This window comes from Cnephaeus nilssonii, assembly GCF_951640355.1.
Source record: "Cnephaeus nilssonii genome assembly, chromosome: 7".
In the NCBI taxonomy this organism is placed as follows: domain Eukaryota; kingdom Metazoa; phylum Chordata; class Mammalia; order Chiroptera; family Vespertilionidae; genus Cnephaeus; species Cnephaeus nilssonii.
Genome location: NC_137078.1, coordinates 102,605,582 through 102,625,882, shown reverse-complemented (window position 1 = coordinate 102,625,882; position 20,301 = coordinate 102,605,582). Strand labels below are relative to the sequence as shown.

Sequence of the window (20,301 nt, the reverse complement as noted above, 5' to 3'; positions counted from 1 at the left end):
ACCCACGGGGACGGTGCTGGGCTCCCTGAGGGCGGCCCCTGCGGGGACCGGGTCCCTCCCGCCGCCGGGCCCCCTCCCGCCTGCCCCCAGCGCTGCGCCCGTGCCTCCCAGGACTCGCCCACAGGGCGCCCCAGCGGGGAGCGGGTGGGTGGGTGGAGGAGGAGGAAGGAGCCGCAAGAAAAGCCCCCAGGGGCCGGGGCGGAGGGGACGCCGTGAGGTGGCAGCGGCCACGGCCACCGCTGCCCTGGGGACGTGCCAAGTCCAGACCGAGGGCCCAGGGTGAGGGCGATGCCAGGGAGGGAGCCCCATGTCAGGGAAAGTTCCAGAAACAGGGCTGCAGCTGCCCAGGCGACGTGGCGTCGGCGCCCTGGCCCGGGTCCTGGTGAGAAAAGTCTCCCCGAGAGGCGGGACGCGGCCTGTCCCGGGCGGGGTCCGACCTAAGGGCCCTGGGCAGCGGGTCCCAGCCCCACCGGGAAGGCAGGCCCCAGGCGTGGGGCCGAGCAGAGGCCGGGCAGCAGGACCGGGCCGACCGGCGCCTCGGCGTGGCATCACCGCCCACGGGGCTCCGGGCCCAGGAGGGAGCGAGGCCGTTTGGAGGAGAACTTAGAGCTTTTAGAAACGAGAAACGCGCCACGTGAGGGAGAGCCCCAGTGAGAGCGTGGCAGCCGCTGCGCACGGCCACGGAGGGGAGCGAGCCGCGGCGTGGGGCCGGGCCGGGCGGGGACGGGGCAGCAGAGGCCCTGGGGAAGCAGCTGTCCGGAGATCTGAACCCGGGAGCTGTGGGCAGGTCTGAGAAAACGGGCTGCCGGGCCTGTGCGGGGAGGCGGGGAGGCGGGGGGGCGGGGCTGTGGGCCTGAGTGGCGGGCGCCCGCCCTCACAGGATGCTGACGAAGTCCCGCAGGTGCTCGTCCACGCCCTCCAGCTTGCAGTAGTTGATGGTGTAGGTGGCGTTGATCAGCGTCATCCTCTTCTTGTACACTTTGCCGATGTCGAAGTCCTAGGGACACCGAGCCTGACCCTCGCGCCCGAGAGACCGAGCTGGCAGGCGTGGGGAGGTCCCCCCGCCCACAGCTGCCCCTCTGTGGCCGGCGGAGCAGGGTGAGGGGTGCCGGGCTCGCACGAGTCAGAGCAGGAAGCAGCTTCCTGGGGACCCCAGGGGGAGCTTGGGGGGCGGCTGGACAGCGTAGGGCCCAGGGCTGGGTACATCCTGGCGCCCACAGCCCCTCCCCTGCAGGGACGGACGAGGCCTGCCCTCTCTCCCTTTGCAATAGGACACTCAGAAGCCACGGCCCCTCGAAGGCGGCCTGAGCCGGTCACCCCTGCACCCGACGCGGGGGGGGGGGGGGGCGGGGGGGCGGGCCTTCCCTCCGGCGGGTCGCCCCTGCCCCGGCCGTGGGCGCCCTCCCATCGCGGGTCACCTTGAAGTGGATGAGCTTGGGCTTGCTGTTGAAGGGGCATCCTTTGAACTCGCGCCCGGACGCCACCTGCTTGTGGATCACGCCGCTGCGCAGCTGCTCCATGGTGCGGGCCAGGATGTCCTTCTCCATCTTGGTCCCCCCCACGGGCTTCCGGTCCACGTCCTCCTTGGGGCCCTGGGGGTGCACAGGGACAGAGCCTGGGCCAGAGGCAAGGCCTGGCCCCAGGCAGAGGGAGGCGCACCCCGTCAGGGGTCACCAGGGAGCCCCACTTCAGAGGAAGAGAAGACGAGGGCGGCCAGGGTCCCAGCAGACCTGGGCAGATAGCGGCAAAGCGGCGGTTCCTACACCAAACTCGGCCCGGAGGCCCCGAGCAGTGCGTCCCGGCCGAGGAGCTGGGTGTCCTGCTGCCCTCGCTGCCCTGGCCGGACGGCCTGTCCTCAGGCGCCCACCGCCTTCCTGGGCCTGGCTCAGGCCCCGCCCTCCTGTCTCGGCCCCATCAGCCCAGCGTCCCCGGAACCAGCGTGGCTTTGCCTTTACCGCCACGGCACCCATCTGCGTGGCCTGGCCGTGGCCGGCCGGTGCGGGGACAGAGCCATGGCGGTGGCCACGGTCCTGGGAGCGCCCCGGGCGCTGGCGGACTTCTTGGCCCGTCCAGCTGTGTCTGCCCCTCAGGGTCCGGCGGCCAGGGCTCCGCACGGAGCACGTTCCTTGAAAAAGGCTTTCAAGGGACATTCTGAACTCGTGCCTTTTCTGGAAATTCTTTCCCGAAGACGAAGCGGAACAAAATGAGGAATCGTCCCAACAGCGAGGCCCTGGCCGCATCCCCGCGGGGCCCCACGGAGGCCGGGAGGTCCGGGCCCGGGCGTGCCCTTCGTTCCACGAGGCCGGCCGGGAGGGGAGAGGGAAGGCGGGGCGGGGGGCATGGGGGTGAAAGACGCAGTCCGTGTCCAGCCGTGAGCGCCTTAACGCACGAGAGCAGATACCTGGTGCGACTCGTAGCCCTTGTTCCAGAGGCCGGAGATCTCGGGCTCCGCCAGGGTCTGGTCTTCCCAGCTGCGGCTCCGGAGGCTCCCGGAGTCGACCTGGATGGACTCGCTGGAGGTGGCTTGCATCAGCCTGGGGCGCTCGAGGACTGGAAGGCTGTCGTTCTCCTGTGGGGAGGAGCGCAGCGGCCGTGGTGGGGACCGGGACCAGCAGCAGCAAGGACATGGGGTCAGGGACCCGGCTCTTCCGCGTTCCGGCCGACCAGAGCCCCCGTTTGCAAGTTTTTCCATTTAAAAGGAGCATGTGCGTCTACACTGCTGTGCGTCCCCCCCCCCCCCTCGATGCCCACAAAGCAAGCCTCTCCCTGGTGGCTGTGCCCCTCCTGCCTGACCCTGAGCTGCTGGCATTTCTGGTTTTCCCGGGAAACACCACCCCCCGGACAGAGCTGGGGCTCCGAGCCAGACAGGACGTCAGACAGAGGTCAGGACGCAGATGGAGGCCCGGGCGGCTGCGGGAGGGGAGGGGGGCAGGTGTCGGGGAACCCAGATGGGCCTGGGAAACAGGAAAAGACCTAAAATGCACGGGGAGAGGAAGCCGGAGGGTGTTGCTGGCAGCGGGTTGTTGAAGCCAGTGACCTTGACCTTCAGGTGCTGGGGTCACAGTGGTCACAATGCAGAATCGAAAGTGCCTGCCAGGCTCAGGCCCCCACTGGGGAGAGGCAGGCAGACAGCCCGGTGGGGCGGGGGAGACCGAGAGGAAAGAGCCGTCTCTGATGGGCCGTCTGGCCCCAGCTGATAACCTGCATGTGGGGGATGGGCACACGTCGGCCCAGGCCCGTGACTGACCTTCGGTCTTTGGCCTGTAAACTGGGGAGGGGAGTGGCCCGAGCCGTGGCTCCCGTGGCTGACGAGGTGCAGGTCCCAGGTCCCGCCCCTCACACCTGAGCCGTCGCCCAGGGCAGGCCGGCTCCCACCTGCCGCGGACCTGAGCCGCTCAGAGGGGACCACGAGGGCCGTCAGACTGCCCAGCGCGGCTGCCTGGGGCCCCGCCCTCGGGAAGAAGGGGGAGGGAATCCTTGGCCTGGGTTCACGCACGGGGAGGCTACGCCACGTCCCAGGACGCCGCCCAGACGCCGCGCCCACTGGGCCCTGTGCTCCCCGCGGGGCTCACCGCCAGGCCCGGAGCCCGGGGCGTCCTCCCCTCGCTGAGGTCGGCCAGGTAGTCCCAGGTCTTGCTCCTCAGGGAGGGCGGGGCGGTGTCCGCGGCCGCGGCGGGCGGTGATGGCGGCCGCTTCCTCTTGCTCTCCTCAGCCTCCTCCTTCAGAAGCCGACCCACGATCTCGTGCTTCCTGAGCGTCTGCTCCTCCTCGAAGGCGCTGGGGAACGCGGCGGCTCAGAGCAGGCGTGCGGCTGGGCCGCCCCGAGCACAGGCCCTGCCCAGCCGTCCAGGCCTGGCCCCCTGCTCCGGGGAGCCCGGGACTCAAACCTCCACCCAGTCCAGGCCCCACGGCACACAGGGCCTCAGCCGGCGCCAGGGGTGCCCACGGGGTGCACACACAGGAGCAGCCTCAGGGCCTGAGCTCCTCACTGGCTCACTCCAGCGGCTCCTCCCGCCCCCTCCCGCCTCCTGCCCCGGACGGACGAAGGGGCTGGGGGCAGGCAGAGCTGCTCGGGGCCCCACCAGGAAGGGGTGATGCGCAGGCACCTGGACAAGAGCCGCTGTCCCAGGGAGCAGACCGGGAGGCCACACCTGGGCAGATGCTAGCGGCTGGGGGGAGGGGAGGGGGGACAGGCTGGAGGGGCGGGCAGGAACCTGGGCCTGAGCGAGCACTCCTGCAGGGCGCTGGGTGGGCGACCCGTGGGGCCAGCTCTCGGGGCCGGTGCCCGGGAGCTGTGGGGGGGGGGGGGGGGCCCGGCCGGGCCCAGGGCTGTCTCGGGTGAACGACAGCCGCGCTGTGGTCTGGGGGGACGGAAAGGGAGGCCCCAGAGGCTGAGCACTGAAGGTGAGCCCGGCGGCCTCAGCCCAGGAAGGGACGGGGCGGGGGGGGGGGGCAGGCTGGTGCGCCCGCACCCCCACCCCGTCAGGCGGCACCTCCGGGCCTCACCGTTTCTGGGCCTCCAGCTCCTGGCGCCGGCGCTGGTGGAAGAGCAGCTTGAAGGCGTCCCCGCCTCGGGCCAGAATCGCCTGCTTCTCGGCCTGGGCCCTCCGCGCAGCCAGCTCCGCCTTGGCCTGGCCCCACGCTTGAAATTTCCGGAGCGTTTCCTTGGGAACAGAACACACAGGCCACGGCGTTAGCAGGGCACGCACACACGTGTACACACATGTGCACACGTGCACACACATACACACGGAGCCCCCTCCTGCGTCCTCGGGTGGCGGAGCCCGTCCGTGCGGCTCTGTGCCGGCCCGCTCATCTCCGCGCCCCGTGCTCTGCCCGCCCACTGCCTCCCCCTAGTGCCCGCTCCTGCCTCGGAGCCTTCACAGAGGCCGACCCCCCTCCCCCGCTTCCCTGGCCTGACTGCACCTGCTGAGCCCCGGGGGTCACCTCCCCCAGGGAGGCCCGACCCCTGGAACCTGGTCACGGCCCTCCCCGCAGGCCAGGCGGGTGGAGGCGGCCATGCTGGTGTCCTCTGGCCGACCTGTGTCTGACCAGGAAGCCGGGCGGACGCTGGGTGCGTCCCCAGGGAGCACTGAGTCCTGAGACGACGTGGGGGGCACTTCGGGGAGGCCGGGGGGGCCAGGAGGGGGTTTGGGAGGGTGGGCAGGGGTGAGGCTGGAGGGCGGTGGGATGCGGGGGGAGGTGCCTACCCGGTTGGCCGTGATGCTGTGCTTCAGGGCCAGCACGGCGTCCATGCGCCTCTGCACGTGCTCGAGGGCCGCCCGCTCCCGCTCCCGCTCCCGCTCCTGCACCCTGGGGAGTGGGCACCGTGAACGGCCACGCCGCAGGGGGGCGTGGGGGACGGAGGCCCGTGCCCGTGGCCCTGCCCTGGACACACGGGCAAGCAGCTCGCAGCGAAACGTACACATTCATTCCCGTTGGACGATGATGACGAGACGCCATGACACACAGAGGCCCGGCCACCGCACGCAGGACCCCCGCCTCCCCGCCCGCCCCGCCCGCCGGGAGGCGCACCTGCCCAGGGAGGCCTTCAGGAAGGTCACCGCCACCCGGTGGTTCCTCCGGGCGTCCTCCACCAGCTTCTGGTGCCGCAGCCCGTGCTCCTTCTGCAGGTGCGTGGACCGCCTGCGAGACAGGCACCTCCAGCTCGCCGCCGCCCGGCCCCGTGGGACGCAGGTCCGTGAGTGGGGAGCCCGGGGGAGCCCAGATCGGCGGAGGGAGCCCAGGAACCAGGACCACGTGGGTGAGGACCGGGGACTTAGACCCCACATGGCGGCAGAAAGCTGTGGCCTAGGGTTGTTTTTAGGGGGGGGGGGGCTCCTGGATGGAGACAGAGCCGCTGAGTGATGAGGGGGTTCTCACACACACACACACACACACACACACGTGTGCGTGCACAGGGGCCAGAGGGGGACGCGCATCCTTCAGGTGGGGTGCGGGGTCCCTGGCTGGGACACACCTGGGGATGCTCTCCCTGCCTCGGAGCCCAGGGGCGGAGCCTCGGGAGGACGGGGAGCCGAGGGGAGAGGGGTTCCAGGAGGGACACCGATGGGAGGCCAATGAGAGGCACTCGGGCAGGGGCAGGGCCTGCGTCCGCCCACCTGACCCGCAGCAGCCGGTTCCGCTCCGACTTCCCCCAGGCCTCCTTCTCCTTGCAGAGCTGCTGGGTCGCCTGCACCTGCAGGCTCCTCCCCGAGGCCTCCGGCTCCTCCCGGGCCGCCAGCTGCAGGCCCTCCATCTGGCCCTCCAGGAGGGGGGTGTGCCACGTGACGTTCCTGGAGGAGGAGGGCGCTGTGTGGGCGTGGCACACGTGGGCGTGGCACGCGTGGGGCAGGGGCGCCCACTCGCCCGTCTCCCTCAGCAAGGCCGGGATATGTCCCTCCCGGCCTCCTGCTCCGAGAGGAGGCGCGGGGACGTGGCCGGAGGCGGCCCACGGCTGCACTGCACAGTGAAGGAGAGGACGGAACCGCGTCAGAGCCGGGTCCCCGAGCGCCTGGCGGCCACGCACCCACTTTGGCTCAGCGGTGCCTTCGCCTGGCCCGCCATCCCCCCTGAGACCCCCGGCCCCCCGCTCCCCGTGGGCCTCCGCGCTTCTCCAGGAGGGGCCGGGGCAGGAGGACCCGGATGCTCGGAACGTCAGCAGCTGAGCGCAGCTGTGGCCGTGGCTCTCTCTTCCCTGCCCTCCGGCCGCTGCAGCACCGGGACGCCACCCAGAGCCCAGCCCTGGTCTCAGACCCGATCCCGCTGCGCTGCGGGGACGAGCGGGTGGGGGCGGGGCAGGGGTGGGCGGCCGAGACCCCCGCGTGGCCTCTCCCCCGGGCAAGCCCAGCCCCGAGGGCCGCCCCTGCCCCTCCCTCACGTCCCAGGACGCCCCTCTCCGCCCACAACGCTCCTTCGTCTCTGCCAGCGGCTCGTTTGGCCTGGGTCCCAGCCGGCGTCCCCTCCTCGGGGAGCCCTGCCCTGTCCCCCTGCTCCCGAGTGACCCCTGGCCACCGGCTTCCTGCCCTGTGACCCCAGACGCTTGGAGTCCATTCCGAGTTGTCCGCTTCTCACACGGCTTTGCTGTTGTTCATCCTCACTCACCACTGATTTTTTTTTAAAAATTTATTTTATTGATTTCTTACAGAGAGGAAGGGAGAGGATAGAGAGTTAGAAACATCGATGAGAGAGACACCGATTCAGCTGCCTCCTGCACACCCCCCACTGGAGATGTGCCCGCAACCAAGGTACATGCCCTTGACCGGAATCGAACCTGGGACCCTTCAGTCCGCAGGCCGACGCTCTATCCACTGAGCCAAACCGGTTAGGGCAAACTCACTCACCATTGATTTTAAAGAGAGTGGAAGGGAGGAGGAGAGACAGAGAGAGACGTCGACACGAGACACACGTCGATGGGTTGCCTCCTGCACACGCCCTGACCAGGGCCAGGGACCAAGCCTGCCACTGAGATTCCTGCCCTGGACCAGAATCGAGCCGGGACCCTTGGGTCTGAGGGCCGATGCTCTGTCCACTGAGCCACACTGGCCAGGCCGTTTCACTGAGCGGCGGCTTGTCTGCCCCGGGTCCCCCCTTCCTCCCTCCCCCATCCCCCGCACGGAGCCCGGACGTACGCGTGGCTGGCCTCTCTCTCCGACGCGGCCTTGGGTCTCCCTCTCTGCTGCCGGATGATGTGGTCCATCCGCGGGCGGGAGGCGCGCAGCTCCCCTCTGCAATGGGGAGGCGGAACCCGGTCACCGTCTGGAGCGCGGCGTGGCCTCCCTCTCCCTGGCACCTCCGCTGCTGCCCGGCCTCCAGAGGGGCCGGGGCCGGGCCGGCCGGGGCATGCCGCGTTCCCAGGTCTCGGTGCCACGCCCGCCCAGGGGCTGCTCCTGTTTCCTGAAAACCCCGCCGGCAGCCCCGTGTGACCTTGCCCACAGGGGGTGACCTTGAATGGGAAGGGCCACGGGCACAGGGGGCACAGGCCTCAGACCGCCGGGCAGCCACGCCGACGGGGCCGCTCTGTGGCGTGCCGGTCACCTCCGTTAAAACTCCAGAACCAAACCCCGGCACCGGCTCTCACGGCCCGAGACACGGAGCCCGCCCCACGAGGGGTCAGGGATCTCGGTTTTCTCAGGGGAAGTAGGTACTGAGGTCGCGCAAAAGAACGCCGTGTGGCCAAAGCTGGTGTGGCTCAGTGGATAGAGCGCCGGCCCGCGGACTGGGCGGTCCCGGGTTCCATTCCGGTCCAGGGCACATGCCCTCGGCTGCAGGCTCCTCCCCGGCCCGGGCCCTGGTTGGGGCGCGTGCGGGAGGCAACCCGTCGATGTGTCTCTCATGTCGATGTCGCTCTCTGTCTCTCCCCCTCCCTCTCCACTCTCCCCGCACGTCAGTGGGAATGTCCGCGGGGAGGCTTACAGACAGGAGGCCTGTGTGTGGGGGACACGCACGGGCGGGGGGGGGGCCAGCACCTTGTGTCCAGGTTACTCGGCAGTAAGCATCACAGACAGACACCTGACCCGCGGGACGAGCGGCCGGAGGCTGACGGTGGGTGACGGCCGAGCGAGCGTTTCCAACGTTTATGCGTTTGAGGTGTTTCCCCACGGGCGTCGGGGGACACGCGGTGGGTGGCACCGCACTGCCGCTAAGCTGGGTGGTGGCCGGGCAGCAGGGAGGCCGAGCCCGCAGGACCCAGGGCAGGATGGGCAGCGCAGCCCGAGGCCTGTCCATGGAGGCGGCGGAGGCCCAGGCCCGGCCTACAGGACCTCGGCCAGCCCGCCTGCCCCCCCCGCCCCCCCCCCCCCCCCCGGGCCGGGCTCACCTCGTCCTCTGGAGGAGGTGGTCCTTCTCTTTGTGCAGCTGGTCCCGGAGGCTCAAGTCCCCGCGCAGCTGCCACATCTGGACCTGGTCCAGGACGGGCCTCCTCTCACCGGCCTCGGCCTTAGGCTCTGCCCCGGGGCTGAACGCAGACGCACCACTGCGCTGAGCAGCCAGCACGCCCCGCGGGACGCAGCCCAGGCCAGCCTCCCCCCCCGCCCCCCCCCTCCGCACTGTCCGAGGGCCTGGGGGCCCCCCAGCACCTACCGGCTCCCCAAGCAAGCACCGCCCTCAGCCCCCTGAGGAAAGGGCTCCACCTCGAACTCGGGGTCCTCCAGGTCATCTCTTTCTAGAAATCGAGGTGAGAGTCAAGACGGAGAAAAGCAGATGCAGACGTTCAAGTCAGAAGTTCTAGGACAAATCTGGACAAGCTCAACGCGGACACAGTGGTGACGGCGTCCCAGAGCGATGGTTCTCACAGCGTGTTCCCGGGAACCCAGGGGCCGCCCTGAACCTCTGGGGGTGGGTCTGCAGAGTCAGAACCATTTCCATAATAACACCAAACGCATTGGTCTCCCCACGCTTTGTGCTGTGTTGTTCATCCTCACCCGGGATGTTTTTCCATTGGTTTTTAGAGAGTGGAAGGGAGGGGGAGAGACAGAGAGAGAAACATCCATGTGGAGAGATACACTGATGGACTGCCTTCCGCAGGCCTCCCAACCAGGGCAGGGGACGGGGGTGGGGGGGGGGGTGGAGCCTGGGACCGAGAGCCACCGGCCAGGCCTGGGGTAGGAGGGCCTGGGATTTCTCGGTGAAGACGTCGGAATCGGACACGCGGATGCTGCCACTTTCAAAACTCGCAGACGCAGCTTCTCTTCGTTTCGACTAGAGACGGAGTAACATGAGCTCCCTCTTGGGAAAAACCGCGTTTAGGAGACTTACATCTCGCCTGGCCGGTGGGCTCGGCGGTTAGAGCGCCGGCCTGCACCCCGAAGGGCCACGGGCTCGACCCCGGCCCCGGTTGGGGGCGCGCATGTGAGAGGCAATCAATCGATGTGTCTCTCTCCCACGATGTTTCTCTCTCTCTATCTCTCTCCCCCTCCCTCCCTTCCATTCTCTCTAAAAATCAATGGAAAAAAATATCCTCAGGTGAGGATTAAAAAAAAGACAGAAAGATTACTCCCATGAGGACAAATATGTGACACCTTAATCAATAAAGAAATTTTAAAAATAAAAATAAATAAAAAAATAAAAAAAGAAAGATTACTCCCACTGAAAAGAACCACAAGAATCCAAGGGGCCGTGAAGCGCGTCCCATCTGGGGCCGCTGAACGCCTGCCGCGGGCCGCGCGCTTCCTCACCGTCCTCCACGCGCGGGGCGTCCAGAGGCTCCACCTCGGGGGACACACTGGCAGCGCTCTCCATCGCGGCGGCAGGAGTCGGCTGCAAAACATGATCACAAAAAACAGACGCACACGATGGCAGGTTTTTAAAAGTAACCTCGAGTTGGATTTCATAAGAACGAACAACTTCTCTTGTAAAAGACATTAAGAAGATGAAGAGGGCCCCAGCTGGTGTGGCTCAGTGGACAGAGCGCCAGCCTGCGGACCAAAGGGTCCCGGGTTCGATTCCAGTCAGGGCACACGCCCGGGGTTATGGGCTCAATCCCCAGTGTGGGGCGTGCAGGAGGCAGCCGATCCATGATTCTCTCTCATCATGGATTTTTCTATCTCCCTCTCCCTCTCCCTTCCTCTCTGAAATCAATAAAAATATATTTTTTTTAAAAAAAAGGTATTAGTGATCTTGAAGAGTAAGGTTTTGTTTTTTTTAAAAAAAGAAGACGAAGAGGTGTTCCGTGGACTAGGAAAAACACGCCCAGCACAGACGTCTGACACAGGGCTCGCGTCCACAACACGTCAAGAGTTCCTAAACCTTGTTGAAACCGGTTTGGCTCAGTGGCTAGAGCGTCGGCCTGCGGACTCAAGGGTCCCGGGTTCGATTCCGGTCAAGGGCATGTACCTTGGTTGTGGGCACATCCCCAGTAGGGGGTGTGCAGGAGGCAGCTGATCAATGTTTCTAGCTCTCTATCCCTCTCCCTTCCTCTCTGTAAAAAATCAATAAAATATATTTAAAAAAAAAAAAAAAAAGAGTTCCTAAACCTCAACAAGACAGACAGCCCAAACCCCACGTGCAAGGCGCAAACCTCCAGGGACAGACACCACCAGGGAGACACGCGAACTGCCCACTGGGAAACGGCCACAGCGCAGTCAGGCGCCTGGTCCCACACCCGGGGACAGGCTGGTTCGGCCTCCTGAGGTCGGGGACACGGATGACGCCCTCGGCCTGCGTGGCTCAGTGGTTGAGCGTTGACCTATGAACCAGCAGGTCAGGGTTCGATTCTGGTCCAGGGCACAGGCCCCGGTTGCAGGCTCCATCCCGGTAGGGGGCGTGCAGGAGGCAGCCCATCAGTGATTCTCTCTCATCAGGGATGTTTCTCCCTCTCTCACCCTCTCCCTTCCTCTTTGAAATCAATAAAAATGTATTAAAAAAAAATAGAAGTGTATTTTTCCAAGAAAGGAATCCTGCTAGCAAAATAACTAATAAATAAAATAAAACACAAATAGAGTAAAAGACCAAGCTAAAGACAAGCATCTCACCAAACTGGATTAAAAACCCATCACAAAAAGTGGAACTCCACGCCCGCGTTTTGAAAGCCAGGGAAGGCGGTGCTGCGTGGAGAGTGTAACCAGGCAGCCGGGCGCGTTGCTTAGAAACGGACAAAACGCTTTAGGCAAAGGTCAGCCAGGGGTCACTCACGTCCAGCCAGATGCCCGGTGCCCCAGGAAGGCGCGACAATCCTGGGTCCCAGGTGTCAGGGCGACAGCACCGCAGGCACTCGGTTCCCCGACGCGGCAGGAAAGGACTTCGGCGCGAGGGTCAACTTGCAACGTGTAGGGAAACCTGCGGTTGTTCAGGGATTAGAAAAAAGCGCGCGTGTCTCCCGTGTGCCCCGGACAGGACGCCGGTGCTTGAACGTGAGCAGACAGGAGGCAGGTTCGCGTTGCAGACCAAGTGGGGTGCCGTGGGAGTGACCAAGCGCGCCCCCGCCCCCTCCCACCTGCCCAGACGCCCCGGGACCCCCTTACGGCTGGGGCTGAGCTCTGCTCAATCCTCCCCGCCCCCTGCGCGGGTGACCGCACGCAACTCCGCGCCGAGCCCGAGCAGGGCCCGCGGCCGGTCCCGCCTGGGAGGCGGCCAAAGCCCCAGCGCCCAGCCCCAGGCTCCGGGCACACGGACCCACCTCTCGGCCGACCTGCCTGGGGTGCGGGTGGCGCGGGATCTGGGCGGAGACACCCCGACGGCGGCGCCTCACCACGGCGTTCCCGCCTCCGGTCCCCTCTCGGCGGCAGCGCAGCACCGGCTCCCCGCGCGTGGCTCTCCCCGCAGCCCAGCCCGCGGCGCGGTTTGGAGCGGCAGCTCCAAGGCAACGGACGGCTCCACGGGGAGGGGTGCTCGCGCCCGGACCTCCCCCGCTCGCTCGGCGATGGCTCCGACCAACGGCAGCGCGCCCCCCGCCCCGCGCTAGGCGGTGGTTTGGTCCAGCGCGGGTGCCCAGGGTGGCAGGTTGGATGGTGGTCTGCGCCCCGCGCCCCGCGCCCCTGTGCCCCGCGCCCCGCGCCCCTGTGCCCCGCGCCCCTGTGCCCCGCGCCCCTGTGCCCCGCGCCCCTGCGCCCACCGCGCCCCGCGCCCCTGCGCCCCCCGCGCCCCGCGCCCCCGAGCCCCTGGTGGAGGCCACGGCCGGGAGGTGGAGGGTCAGGGTTGGCCCCGCCACGCCGCCGCCGCCGTTGCAGAGGAGCCCAGTGGCCGGGCACCAGGCCTGACCGCCTCTCTGGTTTGGCCCAAGCACCTCAAGTTCGCATTAGTTGCCAACTTAAGAGATTGGAGCGTTCACGTAAAATCAGGACTCCCACTTCTCTTTCCAAGGCGGCCGATGGGGCTGCCAACCAAGGGTGGTCGTGTCACGTGAACCCTAAGAGGAGCCCCAGCTTGGGGGTGTGGTGAGGAGGGAGCCCTCCGTGCAGACAGCTCCGTTGTGTCAACTCCCGCTGACCATGGCGCAGCCCAGTGTGGCCGCTCAGCACAGCCGTGACACAGTGCGGCCGTTAAACACGGCCCCTCTCCAGCTTTGGGGGGGCGCCACCTGCTCCAACCCAGTGCACCCCACTCTGCCCTGAGCCACCCCGTGCACCCCACTCTGCCCCAGGGGGGCAGCTTCAGTGTTTCAGCTCCAGCAGACGGAACACGGCCCAGTGGAAAGGGAAGGTGTAGCCCTGGCCGGTGTTGCTCAGTGGATAGAGCCTCGGCCTGAGGACTGATGGGCCCGGAGTTCAATTCCGGGTCAGGGCACAGGCCTGGGTTGTGGGCTTGATCCCCAGTGTGGGGCGTGCAGGAGGCAGCCAAGCAATGGTTCTCTCTCATCATTGATGTCTCTGTCTCCCTCTCCCTTCCTCTTTGAAATCAATCTATATACAGAATATAAAAGCCTAAGTGACTGTGACCACAGAATGCCTGGAACAACCAGAACTACCTGTTGACCAGTCACTATGGCATGCACTGACCACCAGGGGGCAGATGCTCAATGCAGGAGCTGTCCCCTGGCAGTCAGTGCGCTGCCCAATTCGAGCACCTGGCCTCCAGTAAAAACATATAAAAAAAAAAAAAAAGGGGACAGTGCACTCCCGGAGCGGCAGGGAGCTGACTTATCTAGACAGAAGTCCCCACCTCTGATCCCTGATTGGTCCATCCTCATGCAAATGAGGACTCTAAATCCTCCAAGTTTGATTGGTCCAAAAGATACTGTCCTGATTGGTCAGAGTGGACAGAGTGGAACCGCTCTGAGTGGTAGGTGAAGATGCTGAAGGGAGGTGTTATGGCTGCACAGCTCTGATTGGATGGGGAGAGCCTCAGTCCTATTAGTTGAATAGGATTCTGGGAACTCCTTTATAAGGGCCTCACTCAGCTGGCAAGAAGACTGCAGACAGGCCCTAACTGGTTTGGCTCAGTGGATAGAGTGCAGGCCTGTGGACTGAAGGGTCCTGGGTTGGATTCCGGGGGCTCCATCCCCAGAGGGGGGCATGCAGGAGGCAGCTGAGCAATGATTCTCTCTCATCATTGTTGTTTCTATCTCTCTCTCCCTCTCTGAAATCCACAAAAGTATCCTACCTAATAATAGACAAATATGCAAATTTACCATACCTTTGCTATGCCCATGATTGGCCAGGAGGCGTGGGGGGGCGGGACTCGGGGTGGCCGATTGGGCCTGCGGGACGCTGAGCTTGCGTCGCCAGTGGCGGCACGAGCTCAGCATCTGCGCCATGGCTGTGCTGCGGCACAGAAGGGGCCTCTGGGGCAGCGAGCTCACATCCCGCCGCGGACCATCAAAAGTGGGGGAGCTGGGTGCCTGTCTGCTCCGGCACCAGGCCTTTCAGAAGCATCCCCCGCGCCAGAGGCTTCTGAAAGGCCTGGTGCACCAGCGGACAGGCACCCAGCTCCCCCGTGATCGAAAGCGAAAGTGTGTAGGGGACCCCACACGTGCATGATTCAATCACGCACTGGGCCTCTAGTATAAAGATATTTTAAAATGTGCGTATTAAAAAAATGTGAGCCCAGTTAGCCGCCAGGAGCTCTTCGTAGGTTTCTTCTCTCTCGGGGTCCACGGGGCACAATGTGCCCACCTGGTCTGGGCCGAACGGAGCTTCCCCAGTGCCTCCTCCGGTCCCCACCGTCTGCTCGTCTCACATCCTGGTCCTGCCTGGCCTTGGGGCGGGAGGCTCCCTCTCACCTGGCCACTCAAGGTTGGCACACGAGTGAGGGGGGCGTGCCCCTGCCCTGGCAGAGCCTGGCACCTCTCGGCACCCTGCTGGCACGCGACTTGCCAGGCAGCTGGCCCTGCTGGCCACCGGCCGGCCCGGACCTGAGGCTCCGGTGCCACAGTGAGCCTGGGAGGTTTCTCAGTGTTTTCCGGGGACGGCCACCTATCAGAGCCATGAAGCCTGGCAGAAAGCGCCTCCCCTGTGAGAACCGGAAATTGCCAGTCGCACCACGTCGTGGCCTCTGTCCTTCAGTGTGCTCGGTCTTTCCCTTCTCAGAATTTGGGACTTGAGGAACGGACTGAGTCGCCATAGAAACCCAGGATAGTTTTTGTGAGAGGAATTAGACTTCTCTTCCCCTTCCCCACCGAGTTATGGGGCTTCTTCCGTATCAGCTTGCTTCTCTGGGCCTTTCCCTGTGGATGGTGAATGCAGGTCGACTACGGCCGGGAAGGAGGCCCTGGGTGCTTGGCTCAGTTGGTTGGGGTCATCCCGTGCACCGGAACATCACGTGTTCGATTCCCGTTCGGGGCACGTGCCCGGGTTTCAGGCTCCATCCCTAGCAGGGGGCGTGCAGGAGCTGCTGATCCCTCGGGCCCATGTCTCTCTATCTCTCTCCCTTCCTCTCTCTCTAAAATCAGCAAAGACATATTTAAAACAAGAAGGGAAGGACAGCCAAGACCGGAACCAGCCCAGAACGGCCTGATAAGGCAGGTGGTGAGATGGGGCCGGTGACCGGGTCACTCGCTGGCCGGCTGGCCCCCAGGGGCCCACCTGGGCGGAGGCACAGTCAGCTCTCAGCTCACGTCCTGGACAGGGTCTGTGGCTGAGTGCCGCTCCGCGGGAGGAAGCCAGCTTACCACTGGTTCATGGAAACAGGAAGCACGCCCTCCAGCGTGCCATCCACGTCCTAATGAAACGGCGGGAGCGTGGGTCTTCGAGGACCTGCTGTGTGTGGACGCCGCCAACAAGGAGGCAGCCCATCGGTCACACCTTCACCACCAACAAACTGGGAGAGCGTGGCCGGTACGACGATGGGGAAGGAGGACGAGGGCGGGCCGTCGGGAGCAGTGCGGGGCCTGGCTGAGTCGTGCTGACACCCTAAGGGTGAAAGCCGGAGCTCCTGGGTAGCCCACGAGGAGGCCCCTCCTCCTGGGGGAGAGGAAGGACAGGCTGGAGCCAGGGCGCGGGCTGGGTGGTGGCGTGCTGAGCGTTGCAGGGGGTTGAATCCCAGAGGCGGTGCATGCCCTGGCCCAGGTCAGGGTCCGGTCTTCCCATCACGTCGTTTCCCATCTCACCTCAGGCGGCCGAGGACCCTTCGAAGGTGCAGGGGCGGGTGCCCTACTGCGCACACTGGCCAGGGCTCACCTGGCTCTGGACGCGGCTGGCGTTTTCTCCAGAACAGACAGGTGTGAGTCCCAGCTCACAGGCTCCCTCCCAGAAAGGCCCTCCCGCCCCCGAGGTGCCCGAGCAGCTGCGCCTGCTGTGCGCTGGCTTACACCCCTCCTCGCAGATGCTGCACAAAACGGCGTCTTTTCTGTTCCCTCACTGATGCCTGTTTTCTCCTAGACCCTGAGGCCCAGGCGGGCGGGGCCTTTACTATCTTATTCTCACCCAACAGCGAGGGCAAGACTTGGCCCATGGCGAGGGGGGGGGGGATAATTACACACATACTCACATACTTGTTAAGTGGATTTTGACCTGTGTAGGGACTCTTTTTCTCCTCCTCCTCCTCCTCCTCCTCCCCCTCCTCCTCCTCCTCCTCCTCCTCCTCCTCCTCCTCCTCCTTCTTCTTCTTCTTCTTCTTCTTCTTCTTCTTCTTCCTCTTCTTCTTATTCCTCCTCCTCCTCCTCTTTCTTTTAAATGTATTTTTATTGATTTCAGAGAGAAAGGGAGAGGGAGAGATATAGAAACATCATTGGTGAGAATCATTGATCAGCTGCCTCCTGCAGGCCCCACACTGGGGATCGAGCCCACAACCAGGCCTGTGCCCTGACCTCCTGGTTCACAGGTCGATCGATGCTCAGCCACTGAGCCCCGCGGGCCGGGCGAGGGGCCTTTCCTGAAGAAGTTCAAGGAGAGTATTCAGTGATCGAGCATTCAGAGATGACGGCCTCTCTGCTTCTCTCTCTCCAGCACCCTGCCCCGAGGACAGGCCGCCAGGACCAGAGGGCGGCCGAGGGGCGTGCTCTCCGCAGAGGGCAGCTCGCCACCCCCCCACCCCCCTGGGCGCAGCGACTCCCGGTGCACGCAGCCTTCTGCGGGAGTTCCAGGTTGTCACCCGGTTGTCGCATCTAAAGGAGGATGTTTTTCTCACTTGATTGACAGCCCTTTGGTCAGGAATTGTTCATTTTCTATCACATCGAAGAATTCAAATGGCCTCTGGAAAACACCTAAGATAGGAGGATAGGATTCTGACTTCTCCACGGGAACCGCGAGCAATTGCACTTGGGCATCTAGTTAATACGTGGAGAAAAAAACGCTCCAAGCGGCCAAGGATATGGGTTCTGGGGTGTGGGGAGGGGGGCGGGTGGTTACTAAAAATGGCAACAACGCTAAGCCTGTTTCCTGGTGACTGGCCCCCTGTTTATGGAGCGGCTGATCTCCGGCTGCTGAAAGGATTCCATATTCCATCCTTCCTGCCAAGCTCCCTCCGCCTCTCCACCGAGTGGATTCCATCGGAAAGTCACAGGACGGATAATGAAAACGCGGTCTGCGTCGCTGCCTCGTCCCGTTTGGTCCGTGTCCCCCGGAAAGGAGCACAGCACCGCACACACAGAGCGGCCGCCCGCTTCCCCCCCCCCCCCCCCCCGCTCCCCGTGAGTCACCTCTGCCGCCCGGGGCGCATCCAGCTGCCCCGATGGACTCGGGCCAGCCCCCCGCCCGCCCGGCCTTGGCACCAGCCCTTCCCTTGCGCTGCAAGATCCTGGCAAAGTGCTGAACCAAAGAAATGAGGCAGAAGGGGCTGCCGCTGAGGGGCCCGGTGTCCACTCTCCACTGAGGGCCGTGGTGTCCACTCTCCGCTGAGGGGCCCGGTGTCCACTCTCCGCTGAGGGCCATGGTGTCCACTCTCCGCTGAGGGCCATGGTGTCCACTCTCCGCTGAGGGGCCCGGTGTCCACTCTCCGCTGAGGGGCCCGGTGTCCACTCTCCGCTGAGGGGCCCGGTGTCCACTCTCCGCTGAGGGGCCCGGTGTCCACTCTCCGCTGAGGGGCCCGGGACCAGGCAGACCTGCAGACCGAGTGTGAGTGTGTGAGTGTGAGTGTGTGTGAGTGTGAGTGTGAGTGTGTGTGTGTGAGTGTGTGTGAGTGTGTGTGTGTGTGTGTGTGAGTGTGAGTGTGTGTGTGAGTGTGTGTGTGAGTGTGTGTGAGTGTGTGTGTGTGAGTGTGTGTGTGTGAGTGTGTGAGTGTGTGTGTGAGTGTGTGTGAGTGTGTGTGTGAGTGTGTGTGTGAGTGTGTGAGTGTGTGTGAGTGTGTGTGTGAGTGTGTGAGTGTGTGAGTGTGTGTGTGTGAGTGTGTGTGAGTGTGTGAGTGTGAGTGTGTGTGTGAGTGTGTGTGTGAGTGTGTGTGAGTGTGTGAGTGTGTGTGTGAGTGTGTGTGAGTGTGTGTGTGTGAGTGTGTGTGTGTGAGTGTGTGAGTGTGTGTGTGAGTGTGAGTGTGTGTGTGAGTGTGTGAGTGTGTGAGTGTGTGTGTGAGTGTGTGTGAATGTGTGAGTGTGTGAGTGTGTGTGTGAGTGTGAGCGTGTGTGTGAGTGTGTGAGAATGTGAGTGTGTGTGTGTGAATGTGTGTGTGTGTGAGTGTGTGTGTGTGAGTGTGTGTGTGTGAGTGTGAGTGTGTGAGTGTGAGTGTGTGTGTGTGTGTGGGACCTTTCCCGCTGCCCCCTGGGCGCTGCTGTCCACAGCCGTGTGGCACTACCGGGGCTCAGGAAGCACTTGCCGTACCTCCCAGGGCCGGTGCGTGCCGGTCCTGCTCAGTGCCATACGGGGAGCATGACACCTGCCTGCACCGGATACCGGCTGGGATGGCAGCCGCTCCCCGAGCCCAGATCCCAGGTGACCTGCCTGGCGGACGGCCACCTCCGGCTGGCCATTCGGGACAAGTTACGGCGTCACCTGGTTGGATATGCGCCTGGTCTGATCTGAGAGGAGGAGGCGGTCTGCCTCAGGGGCCGCGGGCACGAGGGGCGCGAACTGGCCCTGCCCGCCCTGGCCGGTGTGGCTCAGTGGGTAGAGCATCAGCCTGCGGACCAAAGGGTCCCGGGTTCGATTCCGGTCAAGGGCACGTACCTCGGTGGCAGGCTCCTCCCCAGCCCGGGCCCTGGTCGGGGCTCGTGCAGGAGGCAACCATCGATGTGTTTCTCTCACATGGATGTTTTTCTCTGTGTTTCCCTCTCTCTTCCTCTCTCTCTAAAATCAATGGGAAAATATCCTCGGGTGAGGATTTTAAAAAAAAGAGAGAAAGAAAGAGATGGCCACGCTGGGGTCGTGCGGGTGCCTGACCAGGGCCGGAGCACGGGCAGCGCGGGGAGAGTTGGGGGCTTAGGGCACTGGGTACGCTGGCGAGGACCCCAGAGCATCTCTGTCGTCTGTGCTCCGTGGTCGGGGACCAGGCCCCGGTCCCGGCTGTCCCAGCTGCCAAGACCAGGGAGGGCGGCCCAGGTGCCCGGTGGCAAGCACAGACCTGGCCTGAAACAGGGGCCCCCCACCGACAGAGACCTGCTTGTTATTCTGAAAGTTTCACCAAAGTCGCACCTGGAGGGTGGGGTTCTCCTTTCCCCCAAACACCCGGAGAGGATAAGAACAGGGCCTCCCCGAGGGCCCCGGGGGAGGGGGTGGCGGAGGTGCCTGCCAATCAGACGGGTTTTCTGAGAAAACGGCCCGTTACCCCGAGTCAGGAAACACATTCCCGGAGTCGCCGTCAGCCTCCTGGGCTTGCGATGCCAGGACGCCAGCTGCCCCTCTCACGTCCGCCCTTTGCGAACGCATCAACGAAGCTGGCCTGGCCGGTGTGGCTCAGTGGCTGGGCATCCGCCCCTGCTCCGGGAGGTGGCCAGTTCGATTCCCTGTCAGGGCACATGCCGGGCCTCCAGCTCGATCCCCAGTGGGGGGTCCGGGGAGGGCGGGCAGCTATCGATGCTGATGTTTCTCTCTCATCAATGTTTCTATCTCTCTCTCCCTCTCCTTTCCTCTCTCTCAAATCAATTAAAAAAAAAAAAAAGCCAGGAAAAGTCACTTGTGAGGCCGCACAGCCAGGTGGGAGCAGAGCTGGGACGCTGCCACCCTGTCCCCAGCGAAGGGAGGTGTTTTCCTTCCAGGAGTGGGCCTGGGGGTCAGGGCGGGCCCAGGACCGGGGGCTGCTTTCCGGGCTGTGCTGAGGCCCCGGGGTGGTCCTCCCCGTCCTGGAGCGAGTCTGGGTGGAGCTGGTGCCAGTGGGACGAGGCAGGCTCAGAAGCGCCTCGAACACCTTGGAGAAGGAACCAGGAGAACCCCATTCTCCAGATCCCAACGGAAGCCGACCAGGAGTCACACGGTGCCCGAGCAGCCCGCACGCCCCGGGGAAGAGAGGGGCCTTTGGATTTCGGGGTCCCCAGCATCCCTGGTGTTCGGGGAGGGAGGCTGC

At 64.7% G+C, this 20,301-nt stretch overlaps 1 protein-coding gene across 1 annotated transcript in view; it reads right to left on the bottom strand.

Moving 5' to 3' along the window:
- Positions 1 to 10,239, bottom strand: part of CFAP74 (cilia and flagella associated protein 74) — a gene marked incomplete at its 5' end in the record, with an annotated part of 33,410 nt that extends 23,171 nt beyond the window's left edge. The window contains 11 exons of the mRNA XM_079777893.1: positions 879 to 997; positions 1,419 to 1,592; positions 2,402 to 2,569; positions 3,573 to 3,777; positions 4,507 to 4,664; positions 5,211 to 5,313; positions 5,536 to 5,646; positions 6,123 to 6,296; positions 8,819 to 8,956; positions 9,082 to 9,163; positions 10,176 to 10,239. Coding sequence (XP_079634019.1) covers positions 879 to 997; positions 1,419 to 1,592; positions 2,402 to 2,569; positions 3,573 to 3,777; positions 4,507 to 4,664; positions 5,211 to 5,313; positions 5,536 to 5,646; positions 6,123 to 6,296; positions 8,819 to 8,956; positions 9,082 to 9,163; positions 10,176 to 10,239 — 1,496 coding nt within the window. The remainder of the gene's footprint in view (positions 1 to 878; positions 998 to 1,418; positions 1,593 to 2,401; positions 2,570 to 3,572; positions 3,778 to 4,506; positions 4,665 to 5,210; positions 5,314 to 5,535; positions 5,647 to 6,122; positions 6,297 to 8,818; positions 8,957 to 9,081; positions 9,164 to 10,175) is intronic.
- Between the last annotated feature and the right edge of the window lie 10,062 nt (positions 10,240 to 20,301).